Consider the following 22,653-nt stretch of genomic DNA (forward strand, 5'->3'; position numbering starts at 1 on the left):
CCCCAAATGCAGTTCTGCATGAAAGCCTCCAGGGTACTCTGAAATACTTCATAGCAGGAGGCAAAAGCTGGCTGAGGAGGAAGCTGATCATGGAAGATAGTCTTTATCAAGCAAGAAGTTTATACAGCCTTGAACGTTGACTATAAATTGACTTTGTTTTGCTGAGCAGCTTTGAGCTACTGGTTATTGCATTTTTTAAAGTGGAGCTTTGGTGACTAGCTGGATAGTAACGTAAGGAAGAAAAGAAGAATGAATGTTCTGAAAATAACACTACTTAAACAGATTGGAGTGGTGCACTACTGCATGGATGTGTTGGAGATGGGGAAGCTTTCACAGCAGGTGCTGCCATCTCCCAGGAGCCCTGTGAGCAGCTAGCTCTCCATGAGCAGGTCAGCAGCCACTGCAGTCCCACAGCATCTCGTTAACTTAAAAAAGGACTCCTTTAAGATGGAGGAAAAAAACACAACATAATTAGAGAGCCTGCTTCATTGGAAGCACCTAGGCTAAACCCTTTCCCAACCTGGATGAGTCAGTTCTCTTTTAGAACAAATGTATATTCAGCAGCCTTTTGGATAACTTGCGTTTCCAGTAATATTTTTATGGCATAAGAAAGAGAGGTATGTTTGTTTTAAACATTTTCTTCTTTGAAATAGACAGCAAAAGGAACAGAGAAATTATAAGAGGTAGTGAGTTTAGCAAACCTGCACATAAAATAATTTTTCATAAGAATAAAATGCTTTTACAGCTGTAAATGTATACACCCGTATAATTTAAAAATACAAAGCTATTTTTACTGTGTTTCAGGCTCTTTTTTGGATCACACAATGAATCACTCAAGTGCTGGACTTAGCAAAGTGGTTAACCTCATCACATTGGCAAAAATAAATCATTCATGCAGCACTGGGCTTGTAACTCACCATAAGTGAGAAAGTTAAACTTGGAGTTAGTGTAACCAAAGTGCAATTGTGTTCTTCACACTGTGTACATTTTGACTGGCTTGTAAAAAGAAAGTAGAAGTTCATGACTCTCCCTGGCAGTTTCTTGAGATGACTGAAGAAAACATGATCTGCAACATATTTGGCCACAGCCTGGCTCCGAATGAGAAGACAGGTTTTTATCAGACAGTGGAGAAAAGTCAAAGTCAGCTACCTGGAAAAGGAACATTGAAGAGATCACTTTTAATTCCAGTCTTACCTGCTCAACTGAGACCAGCAAGAATACCTTGGACCAGAAATAGTACCTGGTCCTCAACCAGTTTCATTTATCAACCAACTTTAAACAGATTTCTGACTTATACCAGCTGGACACGTGGCTCACAGCAGTCCCCCTAGAGGTGTATCATGCATACTGTCGCATAATGTAAAATGTATTAAGTATTTTCCAAAAGGCCAGGAAAGCTATCTTTAATTTAGGAGCTCATGTTTATTATAAATATGATAATGTAACAAGCTATACCAGGGAGATGGAAGGGCACTGGGGAGGTGAAGGTCACATACTAATGTTAGGTCCCCATTTAGTGCCACTTTAAGGAAATATACCCAACCTTTCTTGTTATCCCCTCTCTGCTTTCTTCCATGTAACCGCTTGATAGATCCTCTGGAAGGCATACTTCAGTGCAAGCAAGTACTTGGGATCATTAACTACCCAAAACAGCCCTGGTAGCTTGTATTGTTTTTATTTCTCCCCAAGGTAGAAGCATGCCTGTTGCTTAAAATGTTTGCCAAGTCAGACAGATACCAGGGAAATGCTCCCTCCCCGCTCCGTTTGCTTGGGGATGAAAGAAAGGGCATGGCTGAGAGGTATCTAGTTACTATCTCAGCTCAAAGTAAGAGTAACTGAGTACCTCCACGAGGTCTTTCTGTTGTGTGTTACTTCGAAAGGTCGTGTACAGCACCAGTCCTACCATCACCGAAACCAGAGCGACGCAGAGCAGGACAAAGAAAGCTGGCTGGATCCCTGGGAAAGAGCACAAGGGGACATTCCTGGAGTGATATAATACACTGAGAAGAGGTAACAGTGAGAAGAAAAAGATGTTTTAGAAGAGCTTTTCATGTTCTTAGAACAAAGGCCACGGGTGCATCAGAACAGATGCAGGAACAGATTTTTCAGACCAGCTCACTACAGGTCTTTCTGAAGTCACAGAAGTAGGAATACAGGATTGTAAGGGTCATTCTTTTTATTTTTCCCTGCTTTCTTTTTGTTTAAACAGCCTAAAAAAAACAAAGACCTGAGCTAGATATGTTAGCCCTAACTGTCAAGGGTGTCTGAACCTCTGCGATACCCCAAGTGGATGGGAAGAAACCTTGATCAGCATTGTTTTCACAGCAGCTGGCAGCCTCCAGCAAAGAGGATTTTTGCCTCCTAGCCCTGAATGCACACCAGTGCCTTCTGATGTTAGCTGCCCTGTACGTACAGAAGTGCTGGCCCACAGTGGGATGGTATAACTGTTCGTTATCACAGTCCAGCTGTCACCTGGTCAGGTACTCTTTATTTGGCTACCTAACCACTTTCTCAGCTGACTCAGGGACCCGAGAGGGGTGCAAACAGGCATGGGGGAGCCAGCAGGGACTTCTGGCTGGGGGAACAGAAACATGTAATGAAAAGGAGATGTAGAAAAATCTACCCTTAATAACGAAAAAAAAAAATACTAAAAGAAGAATTTAGACTGCTTAATTAAAGCAGTGGTACAGACGCATGTTTTCCCAGTTATCCTAACTACAAGAGCAAGAGACCATTTAAACTGAAAAATATGTAATTTAAGTAAGTCAGTCTTCCCAGGGAACTCGTTAGCTTCACGATGCTCTTGTGACTAAGGGTTCAGCAGGATACAAGAAGCTCAGAGCAAATACAGCAGGCACATTATAGGGTTTCCTTTCTCTTCATGTTCCCAATGTTTTGGGGGATCCATACTAGTTTCCAGAAACCTCATCTGCAGGCCAGTTAATCCCTGATGTGTTAGAGACTGTCAGATTCCCAGACAATTGGGAATCTCTGTGCTGCTCAGACTGGCTGCAGCTCACCTGTTGGCCACACTTTTATTTCATGGTAGGTCTGCAGCATCGTCACGCCATTCTCCACTCGGACACTGAGGCAGTACTGCCCGGCATCGCTGAAGGTATGGCTGAGATTGTAGCAGGAGCCATTAATCACCACCAGATGGCATTTTTCACCTTCCAGTGGAATGCACTCGGACTTTATAAGCCAGCATAACGACAGCGGTGGGCTGAAATGACATAAAAAGAAATTAAAAGCTGCAAAATTTCCAGTTAGGAGCTGATGAATCACTTGGATAAAATAGATTAACTTCATTATTTTCAAAGTTGTTACACTAACTACAAATAGAGAAGTAATTAACAACACAATCGCTATGTTCATAGCATTTGTCAATTGAAAAAGGTCTTTGTGATGCTTCTACAAACAACAAGCCTTTCAGCTGAGAGCTAGATACCTGTGTGGGTCATAGGCAGGCCACTGTGTAGAAAAACCCACGGTCCTGCTCTAATAGAGACAAAAGCAATCTTCCTCCCCCCCTCCCCTTCCAAGGGAGTATAGGTTGGTTTTCTTTGTTCTTTTCACAATGGAGATCAGTTTGTGCTACTGAAGTACACCCAAGGCTTCTGATTTAACAAAACAAAACAAAAAAGCGTAAGCTGAGTACAACAGACTAACAGTTAGGAAAGTTAAATAAATTACAAGGACTACGTTATTCCCGTACAATAACAAAGAGCTTTTTAGTTGCTGTCAAATGATCTAGGTGCACTTTATGGGTGTATGTCTTCTCATTGTGTCTAGCTGATGCCATTTATTTACATTTTCAGATCCTTGCTCCAACTGATTCTGCCTGGACTCTCCTTACACACTATGGACTTTGATTCTGACAACAGACAGAGCTTTTCTTTACCCCATTAGCATTTTGTTCCTTATCTGCTCAGGATATTCTCTGCTAAAGAAAGCAGCATGTTTCTGTGTTTAGCTCATTTTCTAGCTTTGTTTCTGATCACGTCTCTCAAACCTTTGTTACTGATTTTCTGTGACCAACTCCTATCACAGCAGTCACCCCACTGCTAGAGGTTAGGTCTGGCAAGCATTGCCCATCCTAGAGCCAAGCCCACTTTTAGGGATCTCAGGTTTGCCTGTAATAATTTTTAGTTGTTCATATTTACTTGTATGCCATCTCCAGTTTCCAGTACCGTCAATGTGCAGTTCACTTTCTGAATGCAAACTGTGCTGCTTTGTGTATCAGTACTATTTGTGTCTTTGACAAATGACTGCTCTGGGTGCTGCTCCCTCTGTCCTACGTCCCTCCTAACAGCCCTGCTCTTTTTGGATTTGTTTTGAAAATCCACTATTAGGGCAAAAAGCTTCCTAAAGCAGAACAAATAAGGGTCACTCTTCTGGAGAATAAGTGACTTCTGCAATCGTGTTTATATTTTTTTTTTACGCTGAAGGAGCTTTCCTGAGTGCTTCAATGGTATTTGAAATGCTTCTGCTATATGAAAAACTCCCTCACGTTCTAAATATTGCAGCTTGAGAGAGCTCGTGCTAGAATCAGGGTGCTCACGGCTCTCCTGCCTTCCTACAGAAGTAAATAATTAGTTCCCCAAGTTGGCTTTTTCCCACTGCATCACATTCACACAGTGACATTTCTCTTTTCCTTATACAGGAAAAGTTTTGTTGTTGTTTGTTTGTTTGTTTTTTAAAAAAACTTCCCTCGCTGCTTTGAGCCTCTCTGTCTCATTCATCTTGTGGCAACCTTTACTTTGCCAAACTTATTCCCCAAACCCATCACTCCCACATGCTAAAAACTGCTGCTATTCAACAGGACTCTGAATACAGTTTAATTTAGTGATGGGGAAATTGGTCAAGGAGAAAAATTCAAAAGGGAATTTTAAAATGTCATTTTTTTCCACTAGCTTTCTCTGTCTCATTCTCTTTTAACATTCTGTTTACAACGATGTAAAGATCCTCATTTACCTATGAGGATTTGCTGAGGAGGTGTACATTTTAACATTCTACTTCTCTGTAAAGCTGGGGGCTCTGTCAGGCTCTTAGAGTTCACAGTACTTTAAGTCAAGGAAAAGCAATATTCAACAGTATTTTCTTCAAAGGAAACTTTTTTTTTTTTTTAAATAGTTCTGTGGGGTGCAACTGACTTTTAAGGAAACAGCAGAGGAAAAAAAACTTAGATAATGTGTTCTGGGGAAAGAAGTGTTTGTTACTTACGTGCCATTGATATGAAGAGATAAACTCAAGTTTTCCATTACATGAGTCTCTCTGGAGCCCACTACATTAATGCTTTTAACAGCATCTGAGAGGAAGAAAGAAAGCACATCACACTTGATATGTAAACTTGAAATTCGCTGGATTTCCATGGATGGTTTGATTTCATAGACTATGCAGATTTTAGCTGCATCATGCACACAAATAATAATACCTCCATCACACCCAAAAAAAGAAACCTGTCAGTAGAGTTGTTGTAAGTTTTCTGAATGTTTTGTGATTTATTTTTTTTTTTAGGCTATAATCAACTACTTCATTAATCCTTTAATTTTTTTTAATATGAGTTCATTTACTCCGGAAGCTGATCAAATCAAAGAAACTTTCCTAATGCTCGTTTTAGCTAATTTATTTTTTAGGGATAGTCAGCATAAATTACACAAATCCTCCATAAATTACTATAAACAAATTATTTTATGTTCTAACTGTATGTAAGACGTTAACAGAAGACAGTGAAACTTTTGATAAATTAAAAAGAAACAGATTTTATATTTTTTGTGAACTAGAACAGCACAAAGTCTATTTTGCAATGAAAACTCTTCACACTGAAAAACAACGCCCAAGTTGTATTGCATTACAAACCCACCACCTAGATTGTATCATTATATATACAGTAAATCCTGTTCTGAATAAAATGCTTTATTGTTACCTAACAGCTCCAGAGCAGTGGTAAAATCACCAGTTTTCTGCATGGTTTCTTTTTCATGTATGATGCTTCCAATTTGCTCCCATTCAGCTATGACTTTCAGATATACTGTGCGATTCCCCATGGTGGAGTAGTTGCAGTAGACAAAGGGTTCCTTGGTAATCTGATAAACTCTGCATGCAGTGTGAAAAGATATAGAATCAAAATTGGTTTTTATCAAGTACTTGCACATTTCTGATTTAAAGTTTAAATGTGGTAAGTGTTAAATTATTTTAATAGCCAGTGCTACATTCAGCTGTGATTCTAATTCTCCTTTACGATCACGGATTAATTCTCCTTTATGAGGATTAACACCTGCAGCGTTACATTGGTGTAAAACCGATAAAACCACATCAGTATCAGACCCACAGTGTATTTACACACTTTTAATCAATGAAATTAAGGATAGTGCTAAAGGAATTCACAGAATGGAATACAAATAGTGAAAGATGAAAGCTACCTTTATAACAGGTGGACTATAGGCTAACTGAAACACTAAGAGGAAAAGATAAAGATTTTAAAAAATAATAAAGAAAGGAAGAGAAAAAAATGTAGTATTCAAAAACTAAATCTTACATTTCTGTTTGCATACTCATTTGCATTGGACATACATTTGTACTCAAAAGGAAGAAAATAACTGAACATCCTTCTTCCTCCCTGCTGCAAAGTGGCTTAAGGGTGTACCAATGGCTAAAGGCGCATGCTTTGTCCTATGATTTAATCAGGATTTCTTTCTAGATGAGCAGCTGAATCAGAGGCATCTTGAATAGTCATTAAAGCAAGCAAAGTAACCACACCTACCCATCTCCAAAATCCCAGTTGTAGACAAATGATGCTGACTTGAAGTAGTCACTTGGGTCATGAAGACAGAAAGAAATCCGGGTCACAGCACCCGTGGAGGAGCTAGAACCGTGCCTGATAAATCTACTGTCTTCTATCTGCGCGATGGTAAGATTCCCTGTGATAAATTCTGCAGAAAAATAACGTAGAGAAAGAATGACAGTGTATATAATTTTCATAGTGTGCTCTATGTGAGTGTTAAAATGGTATTTGAAATACATCGCATAGGTTTTCTGTGCCCCAGTCCAGACAAGTAAGTGTATTTTGAATGTGTTATTCAGTCTCATTACATGTGTTAGCAATGCTGGGAGATTAATTGACTTACTCAAGGTTATACAAAGGGTCAATGTGAAGCTTCTAGTAGGACTGAGAGGAAGAATCCTGGACTGATTGAGATCAATAACAATGTTTACTATTGATTTTAAAAGAACTGGGATTAACGTCAAGTGTTTAGAAAAAGGGATTCAGAATCAAACTGTTTTGTGTATGCACTTCCTTCATGTTCGTTTTGTGTGTGTGTGTATCCTTTATTGGTTTTGTTTGTTCTTAAAGTTTTAGTTACTTCCCCAGGAATTAAATTTTTATTACTATGAACAACAGATCCGCTACACATTGTGAATATAGAAAGGATAAAATTTAGATTTTCATGTCTGCCAGATATCCTATGCCTGTGTTTGTTTCCAAGGACTAGCAAAAGTTGATTAAAAAACAAAACCAAACTCTTTCTAACCTATGAATAAAGAGGTATCCTGATGATATACTTAATCAGATCATTATAAAAGTTAATGGGATATTAATTACCAGTAACAGACTCTTACCCTGTTAAAAATTAATTAAAATTGGTTAACTGTTCTCCAGTTGATGCGCGAATAAGAATAGGGCTGATAATGCAGAACTCACTGGAGTTGTAATTTGTATTAGTTATTGGCAACCTCCTTGGGCATTTGCGGGTGCTTTTGTTCAGGGAAGGCAGAAAGGTAAAATGGGGTCTTACCTTCCATAGCTATAGAAAGCTTCTATCCCGTTTGCTTAAGACATGAGAATATAAGTGTAAAGAGGGAAAGGAATAAGTAAATGTTCAGCAAGACAGCAATTCTGAAGCAAGAAAAGATGCCATGTATCCTTTTAAAAAGGCTTATCCATTAAGCTTGGTGTTTCTCAAAGGAAAATCTCAATAGCTATTCCCCAAAACTTCAGCTGTGCCCTATGGTTAGCTCTTTTGTCCTCACACGTCCTTCAGCTCGCAGCTGGGTCTATTTTGGAGGGTCTAAATAGAGCAGTAGGACATGTGGTTGAAGGGACATGGTTGCTAGTCCCTGAATCAAGGGGGTGGTAGGAAGCATTCAGGTGATACTTCACGTCAATCCCTGCATCAGAGATTAGGCTAACTGTGCTGCACCATTGGTCGATTTGTCAAAACCACACAAAACTAAAAAAGAAATCTGTGTTTTATGGTTATGAATATTCCCAATATGCTGAAATTGCACATTGCGATATTTGGAAATGCAGCCATGGCTTCACATCCAATTTCAATATGATTCAGTTGGAACGTTGAAAGAAAATATAGGAAGTTTTGTTTTGGAAGTCTGGACATCAGTGAACAACGCTGATGTGTGAACTGCAGCTACTGAAGTATCTGGTTTCTAGCTTGGTCTCCCTACATATTAGAAGCAGGAAAACACAGGCAGGATCACACTTGCTGCCTGGATGTAGGTAGACAACAGCAAGGCCCAGTCAGTACAGAGCCTGTTCAAAACCACCTTTCAGTAAAGGGCCACACAAATCAAACGCTGTTGGAAGAAGCCACATTTACGTCTGGCTTTGCTTTTTTTGATGCTAGTAAAGGCAGCAGCAATGCTGATGTGTACTGAATCCCTGAAGATGTGGAAGTTGTTAAGCTATTTTACCTGTGATCTGAAGCACAGTGACATTTCTAGCAACTGGCCGACATAACCAACAGTTTCTGTGAGTGACCCAGACAGACACAGGAAAAGTCCCAGGAAATTCACCAGTCACATTAATCACGGAGTTCAACTGCCGCTCAGATTTCTCTATCAGAATCAGAGGAGCATAAATCCAGTTAAAGTGATATGAGTCTGATGCAAGGCTGTTGTTCTTAATCTTTAGAGTGGCGTGAACAGTGGCTTGAGCTCCCGTTGTGATGGGACCATTGTTGGTTATTTCCAGACCATACTCCTCTGTGGAAAGGAGGAGGGAAAAGCAAAACAAAACTTGTTGTAAATAAATAAATAACATGCAGTACACATTTTAATTAGCCAGCAGTAGGTGCGTGACTCACAACAGCACTAAGCTAAGACTTCACCATCTTTTTTTTTTTTTTTTTGCCATTCAACAGCCTGGAACAGAAACAGTTGGACATATATATACGTTCAAACGTTAAACAAACTGTTAGAATGGGTCCTAGAAGTGTCAGTAACAGAAAGGAGCCTTGGATTAGATCACCAAAACTTTGATGAGTTTTTTTATGGGCAGAGCTGGGCTCTGTCTGAAGGTGCAGTAATGATCTAACAACGCAGTCACTGAACTTCCAGTTATTGAAAGAAGGTCAGGCTCAGCTCTAATTTTTGTTGTTCCAATTAATTTCTAATTAAACACAACTCACCTTGTTACAAGCACAAATGCAAGTGAAGGTGAAAGCAGAACTTTTCAATAATATCCCTTTCACATCTTTTTGATTTCTGCAATGTTAGTGAGGAGCAGAGTAAGGAAGTCAAAGGTGAGGACATAGAAGAGTCCTCTGTGGCTACGGAAAACTAAAGTTACCAGCTAGCCTTAAGAAATCTCTCACTCAGCAAAACTTTGAAAAACATGAACTTTCAAACCCAGATAAGATTTCATCTCCCAGTTTCCTTCTGCCTGCTGTATTGACCCACAGGTCTCCCCCCACCTTACTCCTAACTAATGGAAAAACCTCAGGACCAGGTGCTTCTTTATGATCCACCACTGATTTCCCCATCAAGGAAAGGGCCAAAAATCCCAATGTAAACAAAACTTCAGTATTGAAAGCTGTAAGTGCTAAAAAACAAATTTTCTCACTTCTCGATTTCCCAGACTGGAAGCAGCAAGGCACAGGACCTGTGACACTGACCCACCCTGCTGCTCTGGATCGCTCACCCTCACCTTCCCTGCTGCATTACACAAGCTACTTCAGCTCTTACAGCTACTTCAGGGGGCAGAGGCAGGTGAACTTAGGTATTGTGGAAATATGTGGATACATTCAGTTTTCATACCTATCTCCAGGTTTCAGCACTGGGAAAGCATTTTTGTACTTCTGTGGGTTAAAAAGTAGCAGTGCAACAAGATTAAATGACCTGCATGTGTTAAAGCAAAATAAAACACTGCAAGCTGTGAGTTAGGGCTGAGCTGGGGACAGGATGCGGTGGTTTGCCCCTGTTCCCACCCTGTGCCCCTGCTCTGCCTGCCTCTCTTGTGGTGAGCAAGGGGGCAATGCTGGGCAGAGCAGTGCAGCTTTGGGGCTGGGGTTCCTGCCCCTCACCTTCAGCAGCTACCAGATTGCTCACAGGGGACTGGATCTTCGAGCTTCATTAGTTGCACTTATTCACCCATTGCCTGTACTGCTTTTTTGTTTGTTTTTTCTTCTTTTTAGGCGGGGGGGAGCACTGAGGTCAGCTAACCCCTGCACTGCCTTTCCTGCACCAGTTGGGTTGGGGTGGTATGAAAAGAAACCCAAAGCATCCTATTAGCATCCCCATTTTATTCCACAGATCACAGGTGCTGGACAAATCTGGAAAAGAACTGCGGAAAGTAATTTTCACATTAGTGTCCAAACAAGAAGTCCTCTGCTCCCATTTCACAACACAAGGATCTGCCCTGAGTTCAGTTTTTTTTGAGTTCATAGAGAAACATGTGTGATTTGATGAAAGCCGGTGCTGAGACATTTCAGGTCTCTAGAAGATTCAGGCTACCTTCCACTTCATTTCAGCAATACTTGGGGGGAAAAAAAAAAAAAAAAAAAGTCAGCTGCCTCATGCTTATCTGGCACTTCTCCTTGGAGGTTGTTATCACGGTGCTTGGGCCACCTTGAAGCCCAGTGATTGCAGCAGCTGGAGATTAAGCGGCTAACCCAAGGTCACCCAGCGAGCCACCAGCAGAGCACGGCATCACCTCGTCCTCTGCTGGGCTTCCTTCTACCTTTCCCCCTCCCTGTCAGGAGGCTGCCCGTGTGAAATCCAGAGGCTGCTCGGCTGCCAGCGCAGGGAACAGAAATAATTTCAGAGCTTTTAGCTCGGGCAGCGCACCCCTCAGCCCGGGCGGCCCCAGCCTCTCCACAAGCACCAGGGTGGCAGCTCCTGAGGAGGCGCCATCCCCTGCCGGTCGCTGTCACCGTCCCCACAGCCTCACGCCCCCAAACCCCTCCCGGTTCCTCTCGGTAGCGGCGGCCCCTTACCTGCCGCCGGGACGGCACGGCCCAGCACCGCCACCCCCAGCACCAGCAGGACGGGGCCGCTCACCCGCAGCATGCTCGGGGTGGAGGTGGCTAGAGGCTCGCCGCGCTGTGGGGCCGAGGCGCTGCCCCCGAGGCTGCCGGCGGTACTGCGACGCCTCCGCCTGCCTGTGTGTCTGTCCGCTCCCCCCGCAGCCTCCCCCGGGGGCAGTTCCTGCGGCGGGGCTGTGACGGGCGGGATGTTAACAAGCAGGGGTGGGAGGCACAAACGCCCCCCGTCTGTGGAGGAGGTGGGCTGGAAAGGGGGAAGAGCGTGTGTTTAACTTAGGGGCTGACAGTGGATTAATTAATAATTAACGGTAAATCGCTCCTCAGAGCCGCAGGAGAGAGCCAGAAGAGCCTCCGGAGCTCTGACACCTGGCTCAAATTTTTTGATGTTACTCTGCTCCCCCTGGGCTGCTTCACCCCCAGAGCCTCCTCAGGGGGACAGCTCCTCGCCCTGAGGGCCGAGGGGCAGCGACATGTCTCCCCCCTCAGGCTGGGGGGTCGGGCCCGGAGGCCGGGCCTCCCCGCTCCGCCCCAGGCCGGGGGAGGCTGTGAGGGAGGCGGGCAGCGGGAGGAGGCGGCCGGAACTGGGCCCCGAGCTTCCGCTGCGCCCGTGCTCTGCCGCCGGCCTCCGGCAGCAACAAAGGAGGCGGCCGGGGCCGGGGTGAGGAGCGCTCGGGGTGGCAGGGCCGCGGCGGGGCCCCGGGGCCGGCGGGGGGTTGGAGGGGAGCGGTGGGAGGCGAGCCCCGGAGCGGCACGGCCGGTGGGGCGGGCCCCGAGCGGCGCGGGGAGGAGGAGGAGGAGGAGGGGGCCGGATCCCTGGCAGCACCGCGCGCGGAGGCCTCGGGTGGGAGCCGCGAGGGTTTGGGGCCGGGGGTTGCGGCCGGGGGGATGTGGACTTGCGGGCATCCCTCTTCGTGGGGTGCCCGTGGTGGGGATGGGGCGGCCGGCCCTGAGGCGCGGAAGGTGAAGGGGGGGCTCCAGGGGGTGGTGGAGGGGATGGGGGTGCTCTGAGGTGCTGCGGAGGGGGCTCGGCTGCCGTGGGGTGGGTAGGGGAGGTGCTAGGGGGTGCTGAGGTGGGCAGCGGGGTGTCCGGCCTCTCAAGTGAAATTTGCTTTCAGGTTCCCTCCCCAGCGAGAAAGGCAGCTGGAGATGGCGGGGCGACTTTTGGCGCCTCTGGAAGTGAGTCCTGCTGAGGTGCGTCCCAAGGGTGGCTGTAGGTTTGGGATGTGGCTGGGTCAGGAGGCGAGGTGACAGGTGTGCTGGGAGCACCCAGGGGTCTGCTGCTGCTCTTGGGAGCAGCAAAATGCATTGACGTTTCAGCAGATGCCAAGAACCAAGTAACCTTGGCTCTTCAAAAGTACCTTCCTGTGATCTCGAGTGATGTAAATGGTGGGCATTGTGTTTATGAACATGAAGAGATGTCCGCTATGTCTTTTAGAAAAAGATGCGTCCACTTCGATGCATCAAAAGAAGGGGTTTCGGTAATACAATAGCTGCTATTAAACAGGTATATAAACTAACAAATACGTGTATTTGTAGGTGTGTTGATCTTGATTTTATGTGCTGGAAGCTGCTCCCTCCTCCTCCAAGATGGCATTTGTTTCAGCACAAGGGCCTACAGTGGTGGACCAAACCACTTTGATGAAAAAATACCTTCAGTTTGTGGCTGCTCTCACAGATGTCAATACACGTAAGATGTTTTTTTGTATTGTAAGATACAGTTCTTTGGTAGTTTGTTTCATAAGCATCACGGCATTGTTTACGCAATTGATAAAAGTGTGCTGAATTCCGTTTAAGTTTTGTTAAAACTTTTAATTTTTGAAGAAGCAAAATGATGAGCAATATTTGCTTGAGCCAAAGAGAGAGTGAGTCGTGTGTGTGGACAGGTGTATGAGAGGGGTGTTTGTGAGAATTGTGTGCCTTATAATTTGGCGGTGATAGCTAAACTGATAAGATCTGACTGCTTCTTTCATCAATAAACCTGGTGTTTTATTTCATTATTTAGCTTATGCTTAACTTTTTTTGCTTGAATTTCCATTTCCAGCTGATGAAACCAAATTGAAAATGATGCAAGAAGTCAGCGAAAATTTTGAGGTAATTAAAAACAAAAAACCCTTCCAGAATGTCAGTGCTTCTTGTCAGTATGTCACTTCGATTTCTGATGTTATATGGTTAAAAGATCATGTATCTTGAGACTTAAGATTTATATTATACGTAGTGTATGTTACAGATGTATTTAGCAGCTATCCAGGTTATTGGAGAGCTACAGTATTTGAATTTAGAGAGCTTTTATTCTCTAATCTTTATTCAATAACCATTTAAATAAAGGTGATATTTTTTTCTGTTTTGTTGTATGATCAGAAATCTTTGTATTTGAAATTTTCTTTCTTTTATTTTGAACATATATTTTATCCTCCTGAAGCAGAGGGTCCTCTGTGACTCCTCTCAATAATTCCATAGTAAAGAAGTAAGGGGGATTTATCAGATGCAGAGTCCGAGATCTGGAGTGGAGGTGACTCCAGTGACATCTTTTGCTTGGTGATAGACCATCAAGTTCAGATGAGCAGCAGAAAAAAAAAATCCAGAAACAAGTTAAACCAACCATGTGTTAGTAAAATTATACTGTCATTGAATACTTAGCTACTACTTGCCTTTCTGAAGTTATAGAGAACTTGTTTTGTAGAACAAATAAATGCAAGATCTTAGAATAACTGTAATTCTCCCTTTATCTAAGTTTTTAGTTATGTTGCTGTTTTAAAAAAAAAAAAAAAGCTATTTCTATAATATACTCTGTTCTTACCTGCTTTATTTGATGTGATCTTGCTTAGTCTGCGGTAAGAACACAGAAGTACCCATTCCAGTGCTGTGTAATGTCTTCAGATCTTTTTAAGTAAGCTTTATGCAAGGTTAAATCATGCACGTGCTGGATGTGCAAAGCTGTGCAAATTTCAGTTGTTTATGAGTTATCAATGGAATTTCCTGTCCAATGAATTGTTTTGTTTAGGTTAATGTAGTGGAATACAATTAGAGCTAATGTGACTGTATTATTAAAGCTAAAAATAAAATTAAAAGGCTTAATCCTTAGTGTTTGTAAGTGAATAAGTAGATGTCTGTGACAGTTTTACATCTGTATGCACACAGTTTGAGCAGAGCTTAACACTGACTAAAGTGACTAGAAATATCCTTGTGGAATTTTCGTATGTGTTTGTTTCATAGGTGGCAGGTCGGCTTAATTAGATGCCTGGGTAAAATAATAGTTTTCAACAGCTTAGTTTAGTGATGTGTTTAGAATCTGAAAGCTTAGTTGATTCTCCTTGCTCTTGTATTCATTAAGAAAGGACTTGTTCAATACTTGTTTTGATAATGTTCAAAATAGAGTAGCTTTCTTCTCTTGGAACTTGCTTGATTTTTGTAGTGGGATCGTATATAAAAAGATGGTGAATTGACTTATGGTGAAGTACAGTTCATGGAATCAAAGGATGGTTTGGGTTGGGAGGGACGTTAATGACCATCTGGTTCCAACTCCCTGCTATGGGCAGGGACACCTCCCACCAGATCAGGTTGCCCAAAGCCCATCCAGCCTGGCCTTGAACGCCTCCAGGGATGGGGTATCCACAGCTTCTCTGGGTAGCCTGTTCCAGTGCCTTGCCACTTTCTGAGTGAAGAATTTCTTCCTCAAGTCAAATCTAAATCTCCCCTTTTTTTAGTTTAAAGCTATTCCCCCTTGTAGTGTCACTACACTCCCTGACAGTCCCTCCCCAGCTTTCCTGCAGGCCTCCTTTAGGTGTTGGAGAGTCACTGTGAGGTCTCCGCAGAGCCTTCTGTTCTCCAGGCTGAACTGCTCTTCTGTTTATCGAAAAATACTTAAGGGTACAAGAGGAACCACTGATACTGGTTTTGTTTTTTTTTTTTCTCTCCTCCCAATTTTTTAAATTTGAAGGGTATGGATGTTATTGTTGCATGTTATGTTAGATGGTTTGCTTTAACCTTCTATGTCCATAGTCTCCATGTCAACTCTTCTCTATTGTCTAGTTCAGCTTCCAATAGCTATAAATTTCAGCAGATTTTATTTTTCACTTCTTAGCTCTTTGCTGTTTGTCGCAGCGTTCAAGTCCTATTGGCTGTTATGAATCAGGACGTCTCTCTAGCTGGGGTAGAACTGAATGTGAATTGATGAGTAGGGAGGACTTCTTGAAGTGAGATTTTAAACTGAGGTGCTTCACCGTAGTGTTAACTGCTTGACACTGGCAGCTGTCGGGCAATTTGTAAGGGTGTTGCTCTGGGATAACAGAGGATATTGCTCTTCTGAACCAGTTTCTGGATGGAAACAATTGGTAATTTTGAACCTTGTTTGTCAGAAATGATTTGTTTGAGGGGAACTTCTCCACTTCTTCACAGAGCTTCTGGATCCCAAATTGGGAAAGAAGAGTGTACTCACTGTCTTTCCAGTCTGTTCTGGAGGAAGAAAACTTTCAGAATCAGCCTCCATTGCTGCTGCTGCTGTTTTGTGCCAGCAGTAGAATTCTGAACTTGATTAGAATAGTGAGACTTCTGAGTTTCTTGTATGGTTTAGAGCAGAAATTCAGAGGTATCAAGAATGCTGCTAATTTTCTTCTTTCTGATGTTCAACGAAGATATTGGGAAGATGTTTTCAGAAATACAAGCTGTTTTTGTGGGTTTATGCTTTTCTTTGAATCGGTTTGTGAACCACTTTCCTGGCATGTGGCAAGACTTGCATTATTTCTTGTTCTTCCAAAGTAGATATGTTCTTATGGCATAAAGCTGGGGAGGGTAGGAGGGAGCTGTCAAAATTGGAGAAACTATAGGGTAAATGGAGGAGGAAAAGATGCAGCCAGACTTTCTTGGGAAGACCTTTGAGTTAAAGAGAAGATAAGGGCTGATCTGGTATTGATAATATACTGTCTTGCGTTTAAAATGTTTTTGTGCCATTCTTAGGATATCTTTCTGCTTTCTTGAAAACCCTTCAGTTGAAAAAAAAAAACCCAAGACTATCTTTGCACAGCGCCTGGTGTAACACAATTTACAATTGCACGTTTTGAAATCATACAGTAAGCAGAGAATAATAATGGAAACCTATAAAAGCTTTTATACTATACAAAAAATGATGTGAATAAAACCCTGAAATAACTGTACAGATTTTCAAAAGCAAGCTGTGTTCTTATCTCTACCTTTATTAAACAGACCAGTATGCTTCCGTATCTTAGATACTTCAGAGAGTTGCCTTACAGCACATATGTAAACTGCAGATGAGTTCGCAAATAAACCTCAAGATGTCCAAATTAGATTTAAGGCAGCATTGCAGATGGAGGAAGCTTGTTCATCCAGTATTTCTTCTGACTTTCCAGCAAGTAAACAGTAGTGTAAGATCATTTTCACAATGGAAAGTAATGCTTAGTTTGGATGGTGTGTGTGTGTACACATTGTCAGAAATAAGTAAAATCTCGGTTTGGCAGTGTCTGAGAAGTCTTGGGAATCCTAGGGTAATGAAACGTGAGTGTGCGTGTGAGTCTTTCTTGTTGTATAAGCATGGTTGTTGGTTTTATTTCATTTACAGTAGCTGCACATTATGCATTTTTTATTTTTCTATTGAGGTGCCTTAAAATAGAGAAACTCACAGTACGGTGTTGGGATTGGAGAAGTGATTAATTTCTGTTTGCTTCTGTTTGCTTCAGTAATAGTGCTAACTCTAGCGGCTCAGCACTAAATCTGTTAAAAAGTCACAGATAATGTTCACTAGTGGCTTTGAACGTAACTTGATACAGTCTGTGAATATGTAGTATTCCCATTTTGTCATCTTCCCGTTTTTGTTTTGTTTTTGATTAGAATGTGACATCATCCCCTCAATATTCTACATTCCTGGAACACATCATCCCCAGGTTTCTCACCTTTCTGCAGGATGGAGAAGTTCAGTTTCTGCAGGAGAAGCCAGCACAGGTAAACTTTGCAGAGCATCTGTTAGCTTTTTGCAATGTGTGCAGTAGACTACTTGTTCAGTGAAGTACTTGATTAATATAATGAACTGATTTCTGCATACACTTTATTCTTGAAAATAGATCTGTCATTAGGAGTGAAATTGAAAAAGTCCAATTTCTGAGTAAGTTACATAAACTTTGCAAACAGGCTTCTAAGAACAAAGAAAAAAACCAATGCGATAGAATTGACTTTTTCACTGAAAAACTGTTGTTACAAATTACTGACTTCACTGTGGAATGAAAGGCAATAATTGAATCTGTCATTAAATACTTACAAATCTGTTCCTTAAAGTCTGGCAGCTTGCATTTTTAGTGGTAAATTTGTTAAATTTGACTTACTCATATACATGGATAATAGGAAGCATTGTGTTTGTGTGTAAGTGTATGTCTGTGTGAAGTAAAATGTCTTTTTTCTTTTTAAACGCACTGAGGTATTAAAGTCGAAAGGGCTTTTATCTTTGTTATTTTTTACAGCAACTCCGAAAGTTAGTGCTTGAAATAATTCACAGAATACCAACAAATGAACACCTTCGTCTTCATACCAAAAATATACTGTCTGTGATGTTTAGATTTCTAGAGGTATTTATTCTTACTTGTGTGTGTATATGTATATTCTTTTAAAACTGTTTCAGTTTTCTAGAAAGTTGTTCCTCTTTCTTCATCTCCAAAAATTGCAGGGTGTAGGTTTTTAAGTAGGTATGTTGGCTGTGCTTCTGCAGCAAGAGTGGAAAGGCACTCTATATAGGCTTCACCAGTGTGATGTCTTACTAGCTACAGGATTTCTTCACGCTCATTATTATTTTTTTCTGTTTTATTCTTACCTGTCTCTTATTGATGCAGGGAACTGTTCTTTATCACTTTAGACAATATTTCATTCAGAAGCACTTTTCTTGCTTAGCTTATATAAATTCAAGTACCTTTTTCTAGAGATTTTGTTCTGCTTCTTGCTTGGAATTGAAAACATTGTCATTTGAAGCCCACAACAAATAACGTGGAGGTGTCTCTGTGCATAAATAGCCCCATTCACGTTTTTCTGTCTGTGGGGCGTGTAATCAGGTCTGACGGTATAGAGTGCTTGAAACTTTTTTTTTTGGCGGGTAGGGATCAGTTTCATTTACTTATATCCATACATAGAGGATGCAAGGTAAAGCTATATCAGATGAAAGGCATCTTGCTTATGTAAATTCATATCAATGGAGCACTTACAAGTTGCGCAGCTAAGTATGCTTTTACGGGGTTTTGAAGTTGTCTTGGAGTAGTTGAAGAATGCAACAGTATACTCAATAAAAATTCTATTTTTTTTTCAGACAGAGAATGAAGAAAATGTATTGATTTGCCTAAGAATAATTATTGAATTGCACAAACAGTTCAGACCAGCAATCACTCAAGAAGTAAGTTGTAAATCTTAGTGATACAGAGCTTACTCTTGTGCTCTTTTTGGAATTATGTATGGGTTTGTTTGTTTATTTCTGCTGTCATTTTATATTGGCTGACCTCTTGTAATCACATATTAGGAAAAAGAAATTACCTTAAAGTAATTCTTAGAAGATGATTGCACAGTTCTAGCACCCCTGAGAAAAAAAAACAAACTGTTAAAGCTTAGTTCTTTTTGCTTCAAGTGTTTATGGGCAATATGGTTAGACTTAGGAGAACTTCCAAAAAGAATAAAATATCCTCAGAAGTGAAGAGAATTGGTTCCCTTTTAGTTTGTGAAAGATGGTGAAAGGAAAAGCCTGGAAAAGGAAAATTGCCTTTTTTCTCCTTTTCTGTCCATACTTGTGTTGCTCCTGTGACTTGTGGAGAAGTATTTGAAAGTTTGCATTTTTCTTCTGCTGCTTTCTCTCTTTCATTTTCTCGTAGGAAGACTTAGTTGTTTTAAAGCAGTTATTCCTATTGATACTGTACTGGAACAACGTTGAAGTGATAGTTAAATCTGTTTCTTTCCAAGTGCATTTCAAATTAATAATGGTGGAACAGAATAAACACCTGGAGAACACTTTCAGAATCCCTTTTACTATTGTGAAAAGTGCACTCCAATAGTGGCTAAAGACTTTATTTATTTGTACCGCTAATACAGAGATTCAAAAATGTGCATTTGTGTCTGTATGGTAAACCAAATGTTTCCTTCCTAGATCCATCATTTTTTGGACTTTGTGAAGCAGATTTACAAGGAACTTCCAAAAGTAGTGGTGAGCTTATTTCCTAAATTGCCCTTGCTATAGTCTTTAAGCTAATTTTTGTCTTAATTTTACCTCTGAAGATATGAACATAATTACTTTTGTGTCTAGTAATACGGTTAGTGTAGTCTTAAGAAAAATGTTTAACAGAAATACTTCATAAAATGGAGAAATTTAGACTTTGAACTGAAAAACCTTCTATTTGTAGCACAGTATTAATAGAGTGAGAAAACGGAGGTATGTTTATGTAATAAAATATTCATCTGTTGGCTGCACGTATAGCCCTTTAAAGAAACCCAAATACTAATTCTGATGAGAATTCTAATGAGATGAATGGCCTTTTGACTATAACTAGCATTATTATATTTTCTTCTGCACTTTGTTTGCTTGTAGAATCGGTATTTTGAGAATCCTCAGGTGATTCCAGAGAACACTGTGCCTCCTCCTGAAATGGTTGGCATGATCACAACAATTGTGGTGAAAGTGAACCCAGAGAGAGAAGACAGTGAAACAAGAACAGTGAGTATTCTAACTGTATTTTAACTATGAGATTGTATGTATCACAACACCCCAAGTCGTGAGAGCAGATAAATGCAATAGGCTTGATTTTAGTTTGTTTGTTTCTCTTATCAAGGTTTATTTGCAGAAGCTAATTGAAGCTCTTCAGGTATTTGCTATGCAACCATAATTAAAGGAATTTTTATTTAATGTATATACTGGCTGGCTTTGTGCTCCTTAAACATTATCTCTAAATATAGTGTTACTAAAATGAGCAATTCCTTAAAAATGTTTGAAACACTTTTTTGAATTAATAATTGAATTGTTCATAAAACATGTATTCTCTTTTCAGCATTCTATAATACCCAGAGGATCTTTATCTCTAAAGGTCTTGGCTGAGCTACCTATTATTGTTGTTCTTATGTATCAGGTTAGTATAGTACAGTATTTTGCATACAAATACTTTTTACTACTGAATTGTTCATCTAACTTTTGCTGGCTGGCATATTATTTAAAATAACTATCTTATTTTCAAGATTAAAATATGGTGTAATAATAATCCATTGAGATTTCTTCATTTTCTCTGATTAGCTCTCAAATATGTTGAACACAATTGTGAGTTGTAAATTTCTCTAATACTTTTTTTTTAAAGCTCTACAAACTGAACATTCACAATGTGGTAGCTGAATTTGTGCCCTTGATTATGAACACTATTATAATACAAGTTTCAGCTCAAGCCAGGTAAGCATTTTAGTATTATTTTGATGATATATGGAATGAACTTCTTAACCTGCCATTCAAGATTGCCCAAAATATTTTTGTCTCAAACCTTTTATTTTTTGCTTCTAGTCTTAGCTACTTTTTAGTTCAAATGCACTATGATTATTTGACATAAAATTATCCTATGATAACACTTCTAAAGTTGAAATAATTGGCAAATTTGAATATTTCCATCATATGTCACTAAAAATATATGCAGTAGTGCAGTAGATCCCAATTTCTTAATTGACAGTGAGTTTTTTTAACAGAGTTTCTGACAGAAGTCTGTATTACCACAGATAGTATGCAATGGTGATCATGTTAGCTAGGACTTTGTAGTTGTTTATCTTTAGGAGCCACTGGTGATACAGTTTTGTGCTTCCAAGCCTAGCTTGGGTGAAGCTTTGTGATATTGCAGGTATCTGGCCGCTGTTCTACCTGCTTTATAGACAGATGTTTCTAAGGAGCAGCAAGTGGTGCTGAGAAGTGCAGCAAGAGTAATACCTCTGTCTTTCCCTATCTTCCCAGATGATCTGAATAAGTGGTTGAAAAAACCACTCGAGAAACTCGAGAGACAAACAAGTCTGTGGGAGGGAATGTTGCTTGGAGAAAAAATGGCCCCAGCTAGGGGAAGGGAGCCAACTGTTTGATGCCAACGTATTAGCTTGGTTTTCTGTAGGGAGTTGAAAATTGCATTGTTGCCTCAGGGCTGTGCCTTTCTACTTAGAGCATAAAATGTTGGGAATTTGAATGGCAGAGGGTTGGGCTCTCCCATGATGAATTTATTTCCTTACGAGGCAGAAACCTCTGTTTAAGATGATGTAATTTGATACTTCTGTGAATTTTCTGGATGAAGGTATTAAAGAGGAGGAAAAGAATAGTTAACTACTGTTCAATTTCATTTCAGGCAACATAAACTTTATAACAAGGAATTGTACGCTGATTTTATCGCTGCTCAAATTAAAACATTGTCTTTTTTGGCTTACATCATAAGAATTTACCAGGTAGGCTGTATTTTTGTTATTACTCTTATTGCAACAGATCTCTGGTTACTATATGGTGGAAAGTCTACTAGAATGGCTGCAGTGCATCAGGAGTTGGAGAGGAGAGCAAATGAGTAGCAAGTAGGACCACAGGGCTTTACTTGGCTCTCCTTTCAGAAGTATTCTTATGTGAATGCAAAGTGAAAATGTTGTGGTACCTCCCTCAAGCACTTATGGAATGGCTACTGCATTTACTGCGTTTTATTTTTATCAGTAATCTTCCTAAAGAGAAGTCAGTGAATTTTAATTGAATGCTGTTTTGCAAATGTAAAGCAGAGCTTTAAAGTAGAATGTCATAATAATTGTATTCTCATTTTTTTAATAGGAATTAGTGGCTAAATACTCTCAGCAAATGGTAAAAGGAATGTTGCAGTTACTCTCCAATTGTCCAGCAGAAACAGCCCACCTCCGGAAGGAGCTTCTGATTGCTGCTAAGCACATTTTAACAACAGATTTGAGGAGCCGTACGTGTTACTTTTTTTTATAATGTATTTATAAACTGGAAAGATTTCAATCATTTCTGTGTATTTAAGAGGTACACTGCATACTATTTGTTTTGGACTGTTTTGCCTTTTTGCTTTTTTTCTTTCTTTCTTTCCCCCTCTCTGCCAAGCAACTTTTTGATCCGTCTCTTTCCTCCACAGTATTACTGGTCAGCTATAACTGAAATTAATCTCATGACATGAGTGCTGTGGTGGTTGCCTTGTAAAATAATGAATTGTCTTTGCATCTAAAGTCTTTCTTTATTCCCATTGCTTATTTGTGCCTTCCACTCTGAGTCTTTCAGATCTCTTTCCCTGCGGCCCAAACAATGCTGATGCTCTCCTTTTCTCTTCCCCCTGTATTTTTGCAGAACGTAACATTCTCGTAAAAGCAAAGCCTACCATGTTATCTCTTTCATTTAAGT

At 40.6% G+C, this 22,653-nt stretch overlaps 2 protein-coding genes across 9 annotated transcripts in view; one reads left to right on the forward strand and one right to left on the reverse strand.

Moving 5' to 3' along the window:
- Positions 1 to 580: 580 nt before the first annotated feature.
- TMEM130 (transmembrane protein 130) lies at positions 581 to 11,417 on the reverse strand. 2 transcript variants are annotated; one of them, XM_040575303.1, is made up of 8 exons: positions 11,232 to 11,362; positions 8,710 to 9,000; positions 6,764 to 6,932; positions 5,927 to 6,096; positions 5,224 to 5,308; positions 3,021 to 3,223; positions 1,844 to 1,956; positions 581 to 1,149 (listed from the first exon to the last, which is right to left on the reverse strand). In XM_040575303.1, exons 1-8 carry the CDS (start codon positions 11,302 to 11,304, stop codon positions 973 to 975), a joined length of 1,281 nt encoding a protein of 426 aa, XP_040431237.1. In that variant the 5' UTR covers positions 11,305 to 11,362; the 3' UTR covers positions 581 to 972. The 2 variants fall into 2 exon arrangements, 1 of the variants encoding a protein (XP_040431237.1); XR_005824735.1 differs by having other exon boundaries at positions 993 to 1,149; positions 1,844 to 2,000; positions 11,232 to 11,417.
- A 108-nt stretch (positions 11,418 to 11,525) lies between these two features.
- Positions 11,526 to 22,653, forward strand: part of LOC121078773 (transformation/transcription domain associated protein) — a 92,256-nt gene continuing 81,128 nt past the window's right edge. For 2 of the 7 annotated variants that reach the window (XM_040575300.1, XM_040575302.1), the window contains exons 1-13: positions 11,830 to 11,937; positions 12,395 to 12,470; positions 12,816 to 12,966; positions 13,321 to 13,370; positions 17,121 to 17,231; positions 17,744 to 17,848; positions 18,577 to 18,660; positions 19,402 to 19,458; positions 19,840 to 19,965; positions 20,297 to 20,374; positions 20,597 to 20,685; positions 21,611 to 21,707; positions 22,072 to 22,210. In XM_040575300.1, the coding sequence (XP_040431234.1) occupies positions 12,867 to 12,966; positions 13,321 to 13,370; positions 17,121 to 17,231; positions 17,744 to 17,848; positions 18,577 to 18,660; positions 19,402 to 19,458; positions 19,840 to 19,965; positions 20,297 to 20,374; positions 20,597 to 20,685; positions 21,611 to 21,707; positions 22,072 to 22,210 (1,036 nt within the window). In that variant the 5' untranslated portion in view covers positions 11,830 to 11,937; positions 12,395 to 12,470; positions 12,816 to 12,866. Of the gene's footprint in view, positions 11,588 to 11,829; positions 11,938 to 12,034; positions 12,121 to 12,394; positions 12,471 to 12,815; positions 12,967 to 13,320; positions 13,371 to 17,120; positions 17,232 to 17,743; positions 17,849 to 18,576; positions 18,661 to 19,401; positions 19,459 to 19,839; positions 19,966 to 20,296; positions 20,375 to 20,596; positions 20,686 to 21,610; positions 21,708 to 22,071; positions 22,211 to 22,653 lie in introns of those variants that run through there. The other 5 variants (XR_005824734.1, XM_040575301.1, XM_040575299.1 and 2 more) reach the window with 4 other exon arrangements.

The sequence above is a fragment of the Cygnus olor genome, chromosome 15, assembly GCF_009769625.2.
Source record: "Cygnus olor isolate bCygOlo1 chromosome 15, bCygOlo1.pri.v2, whole genome shotgun sequence".
NCBI lineage: Eukaryota > Metazoa > Chordata > Aves > Anseriformes > Anatidae > Cygnus > Cygnus olor.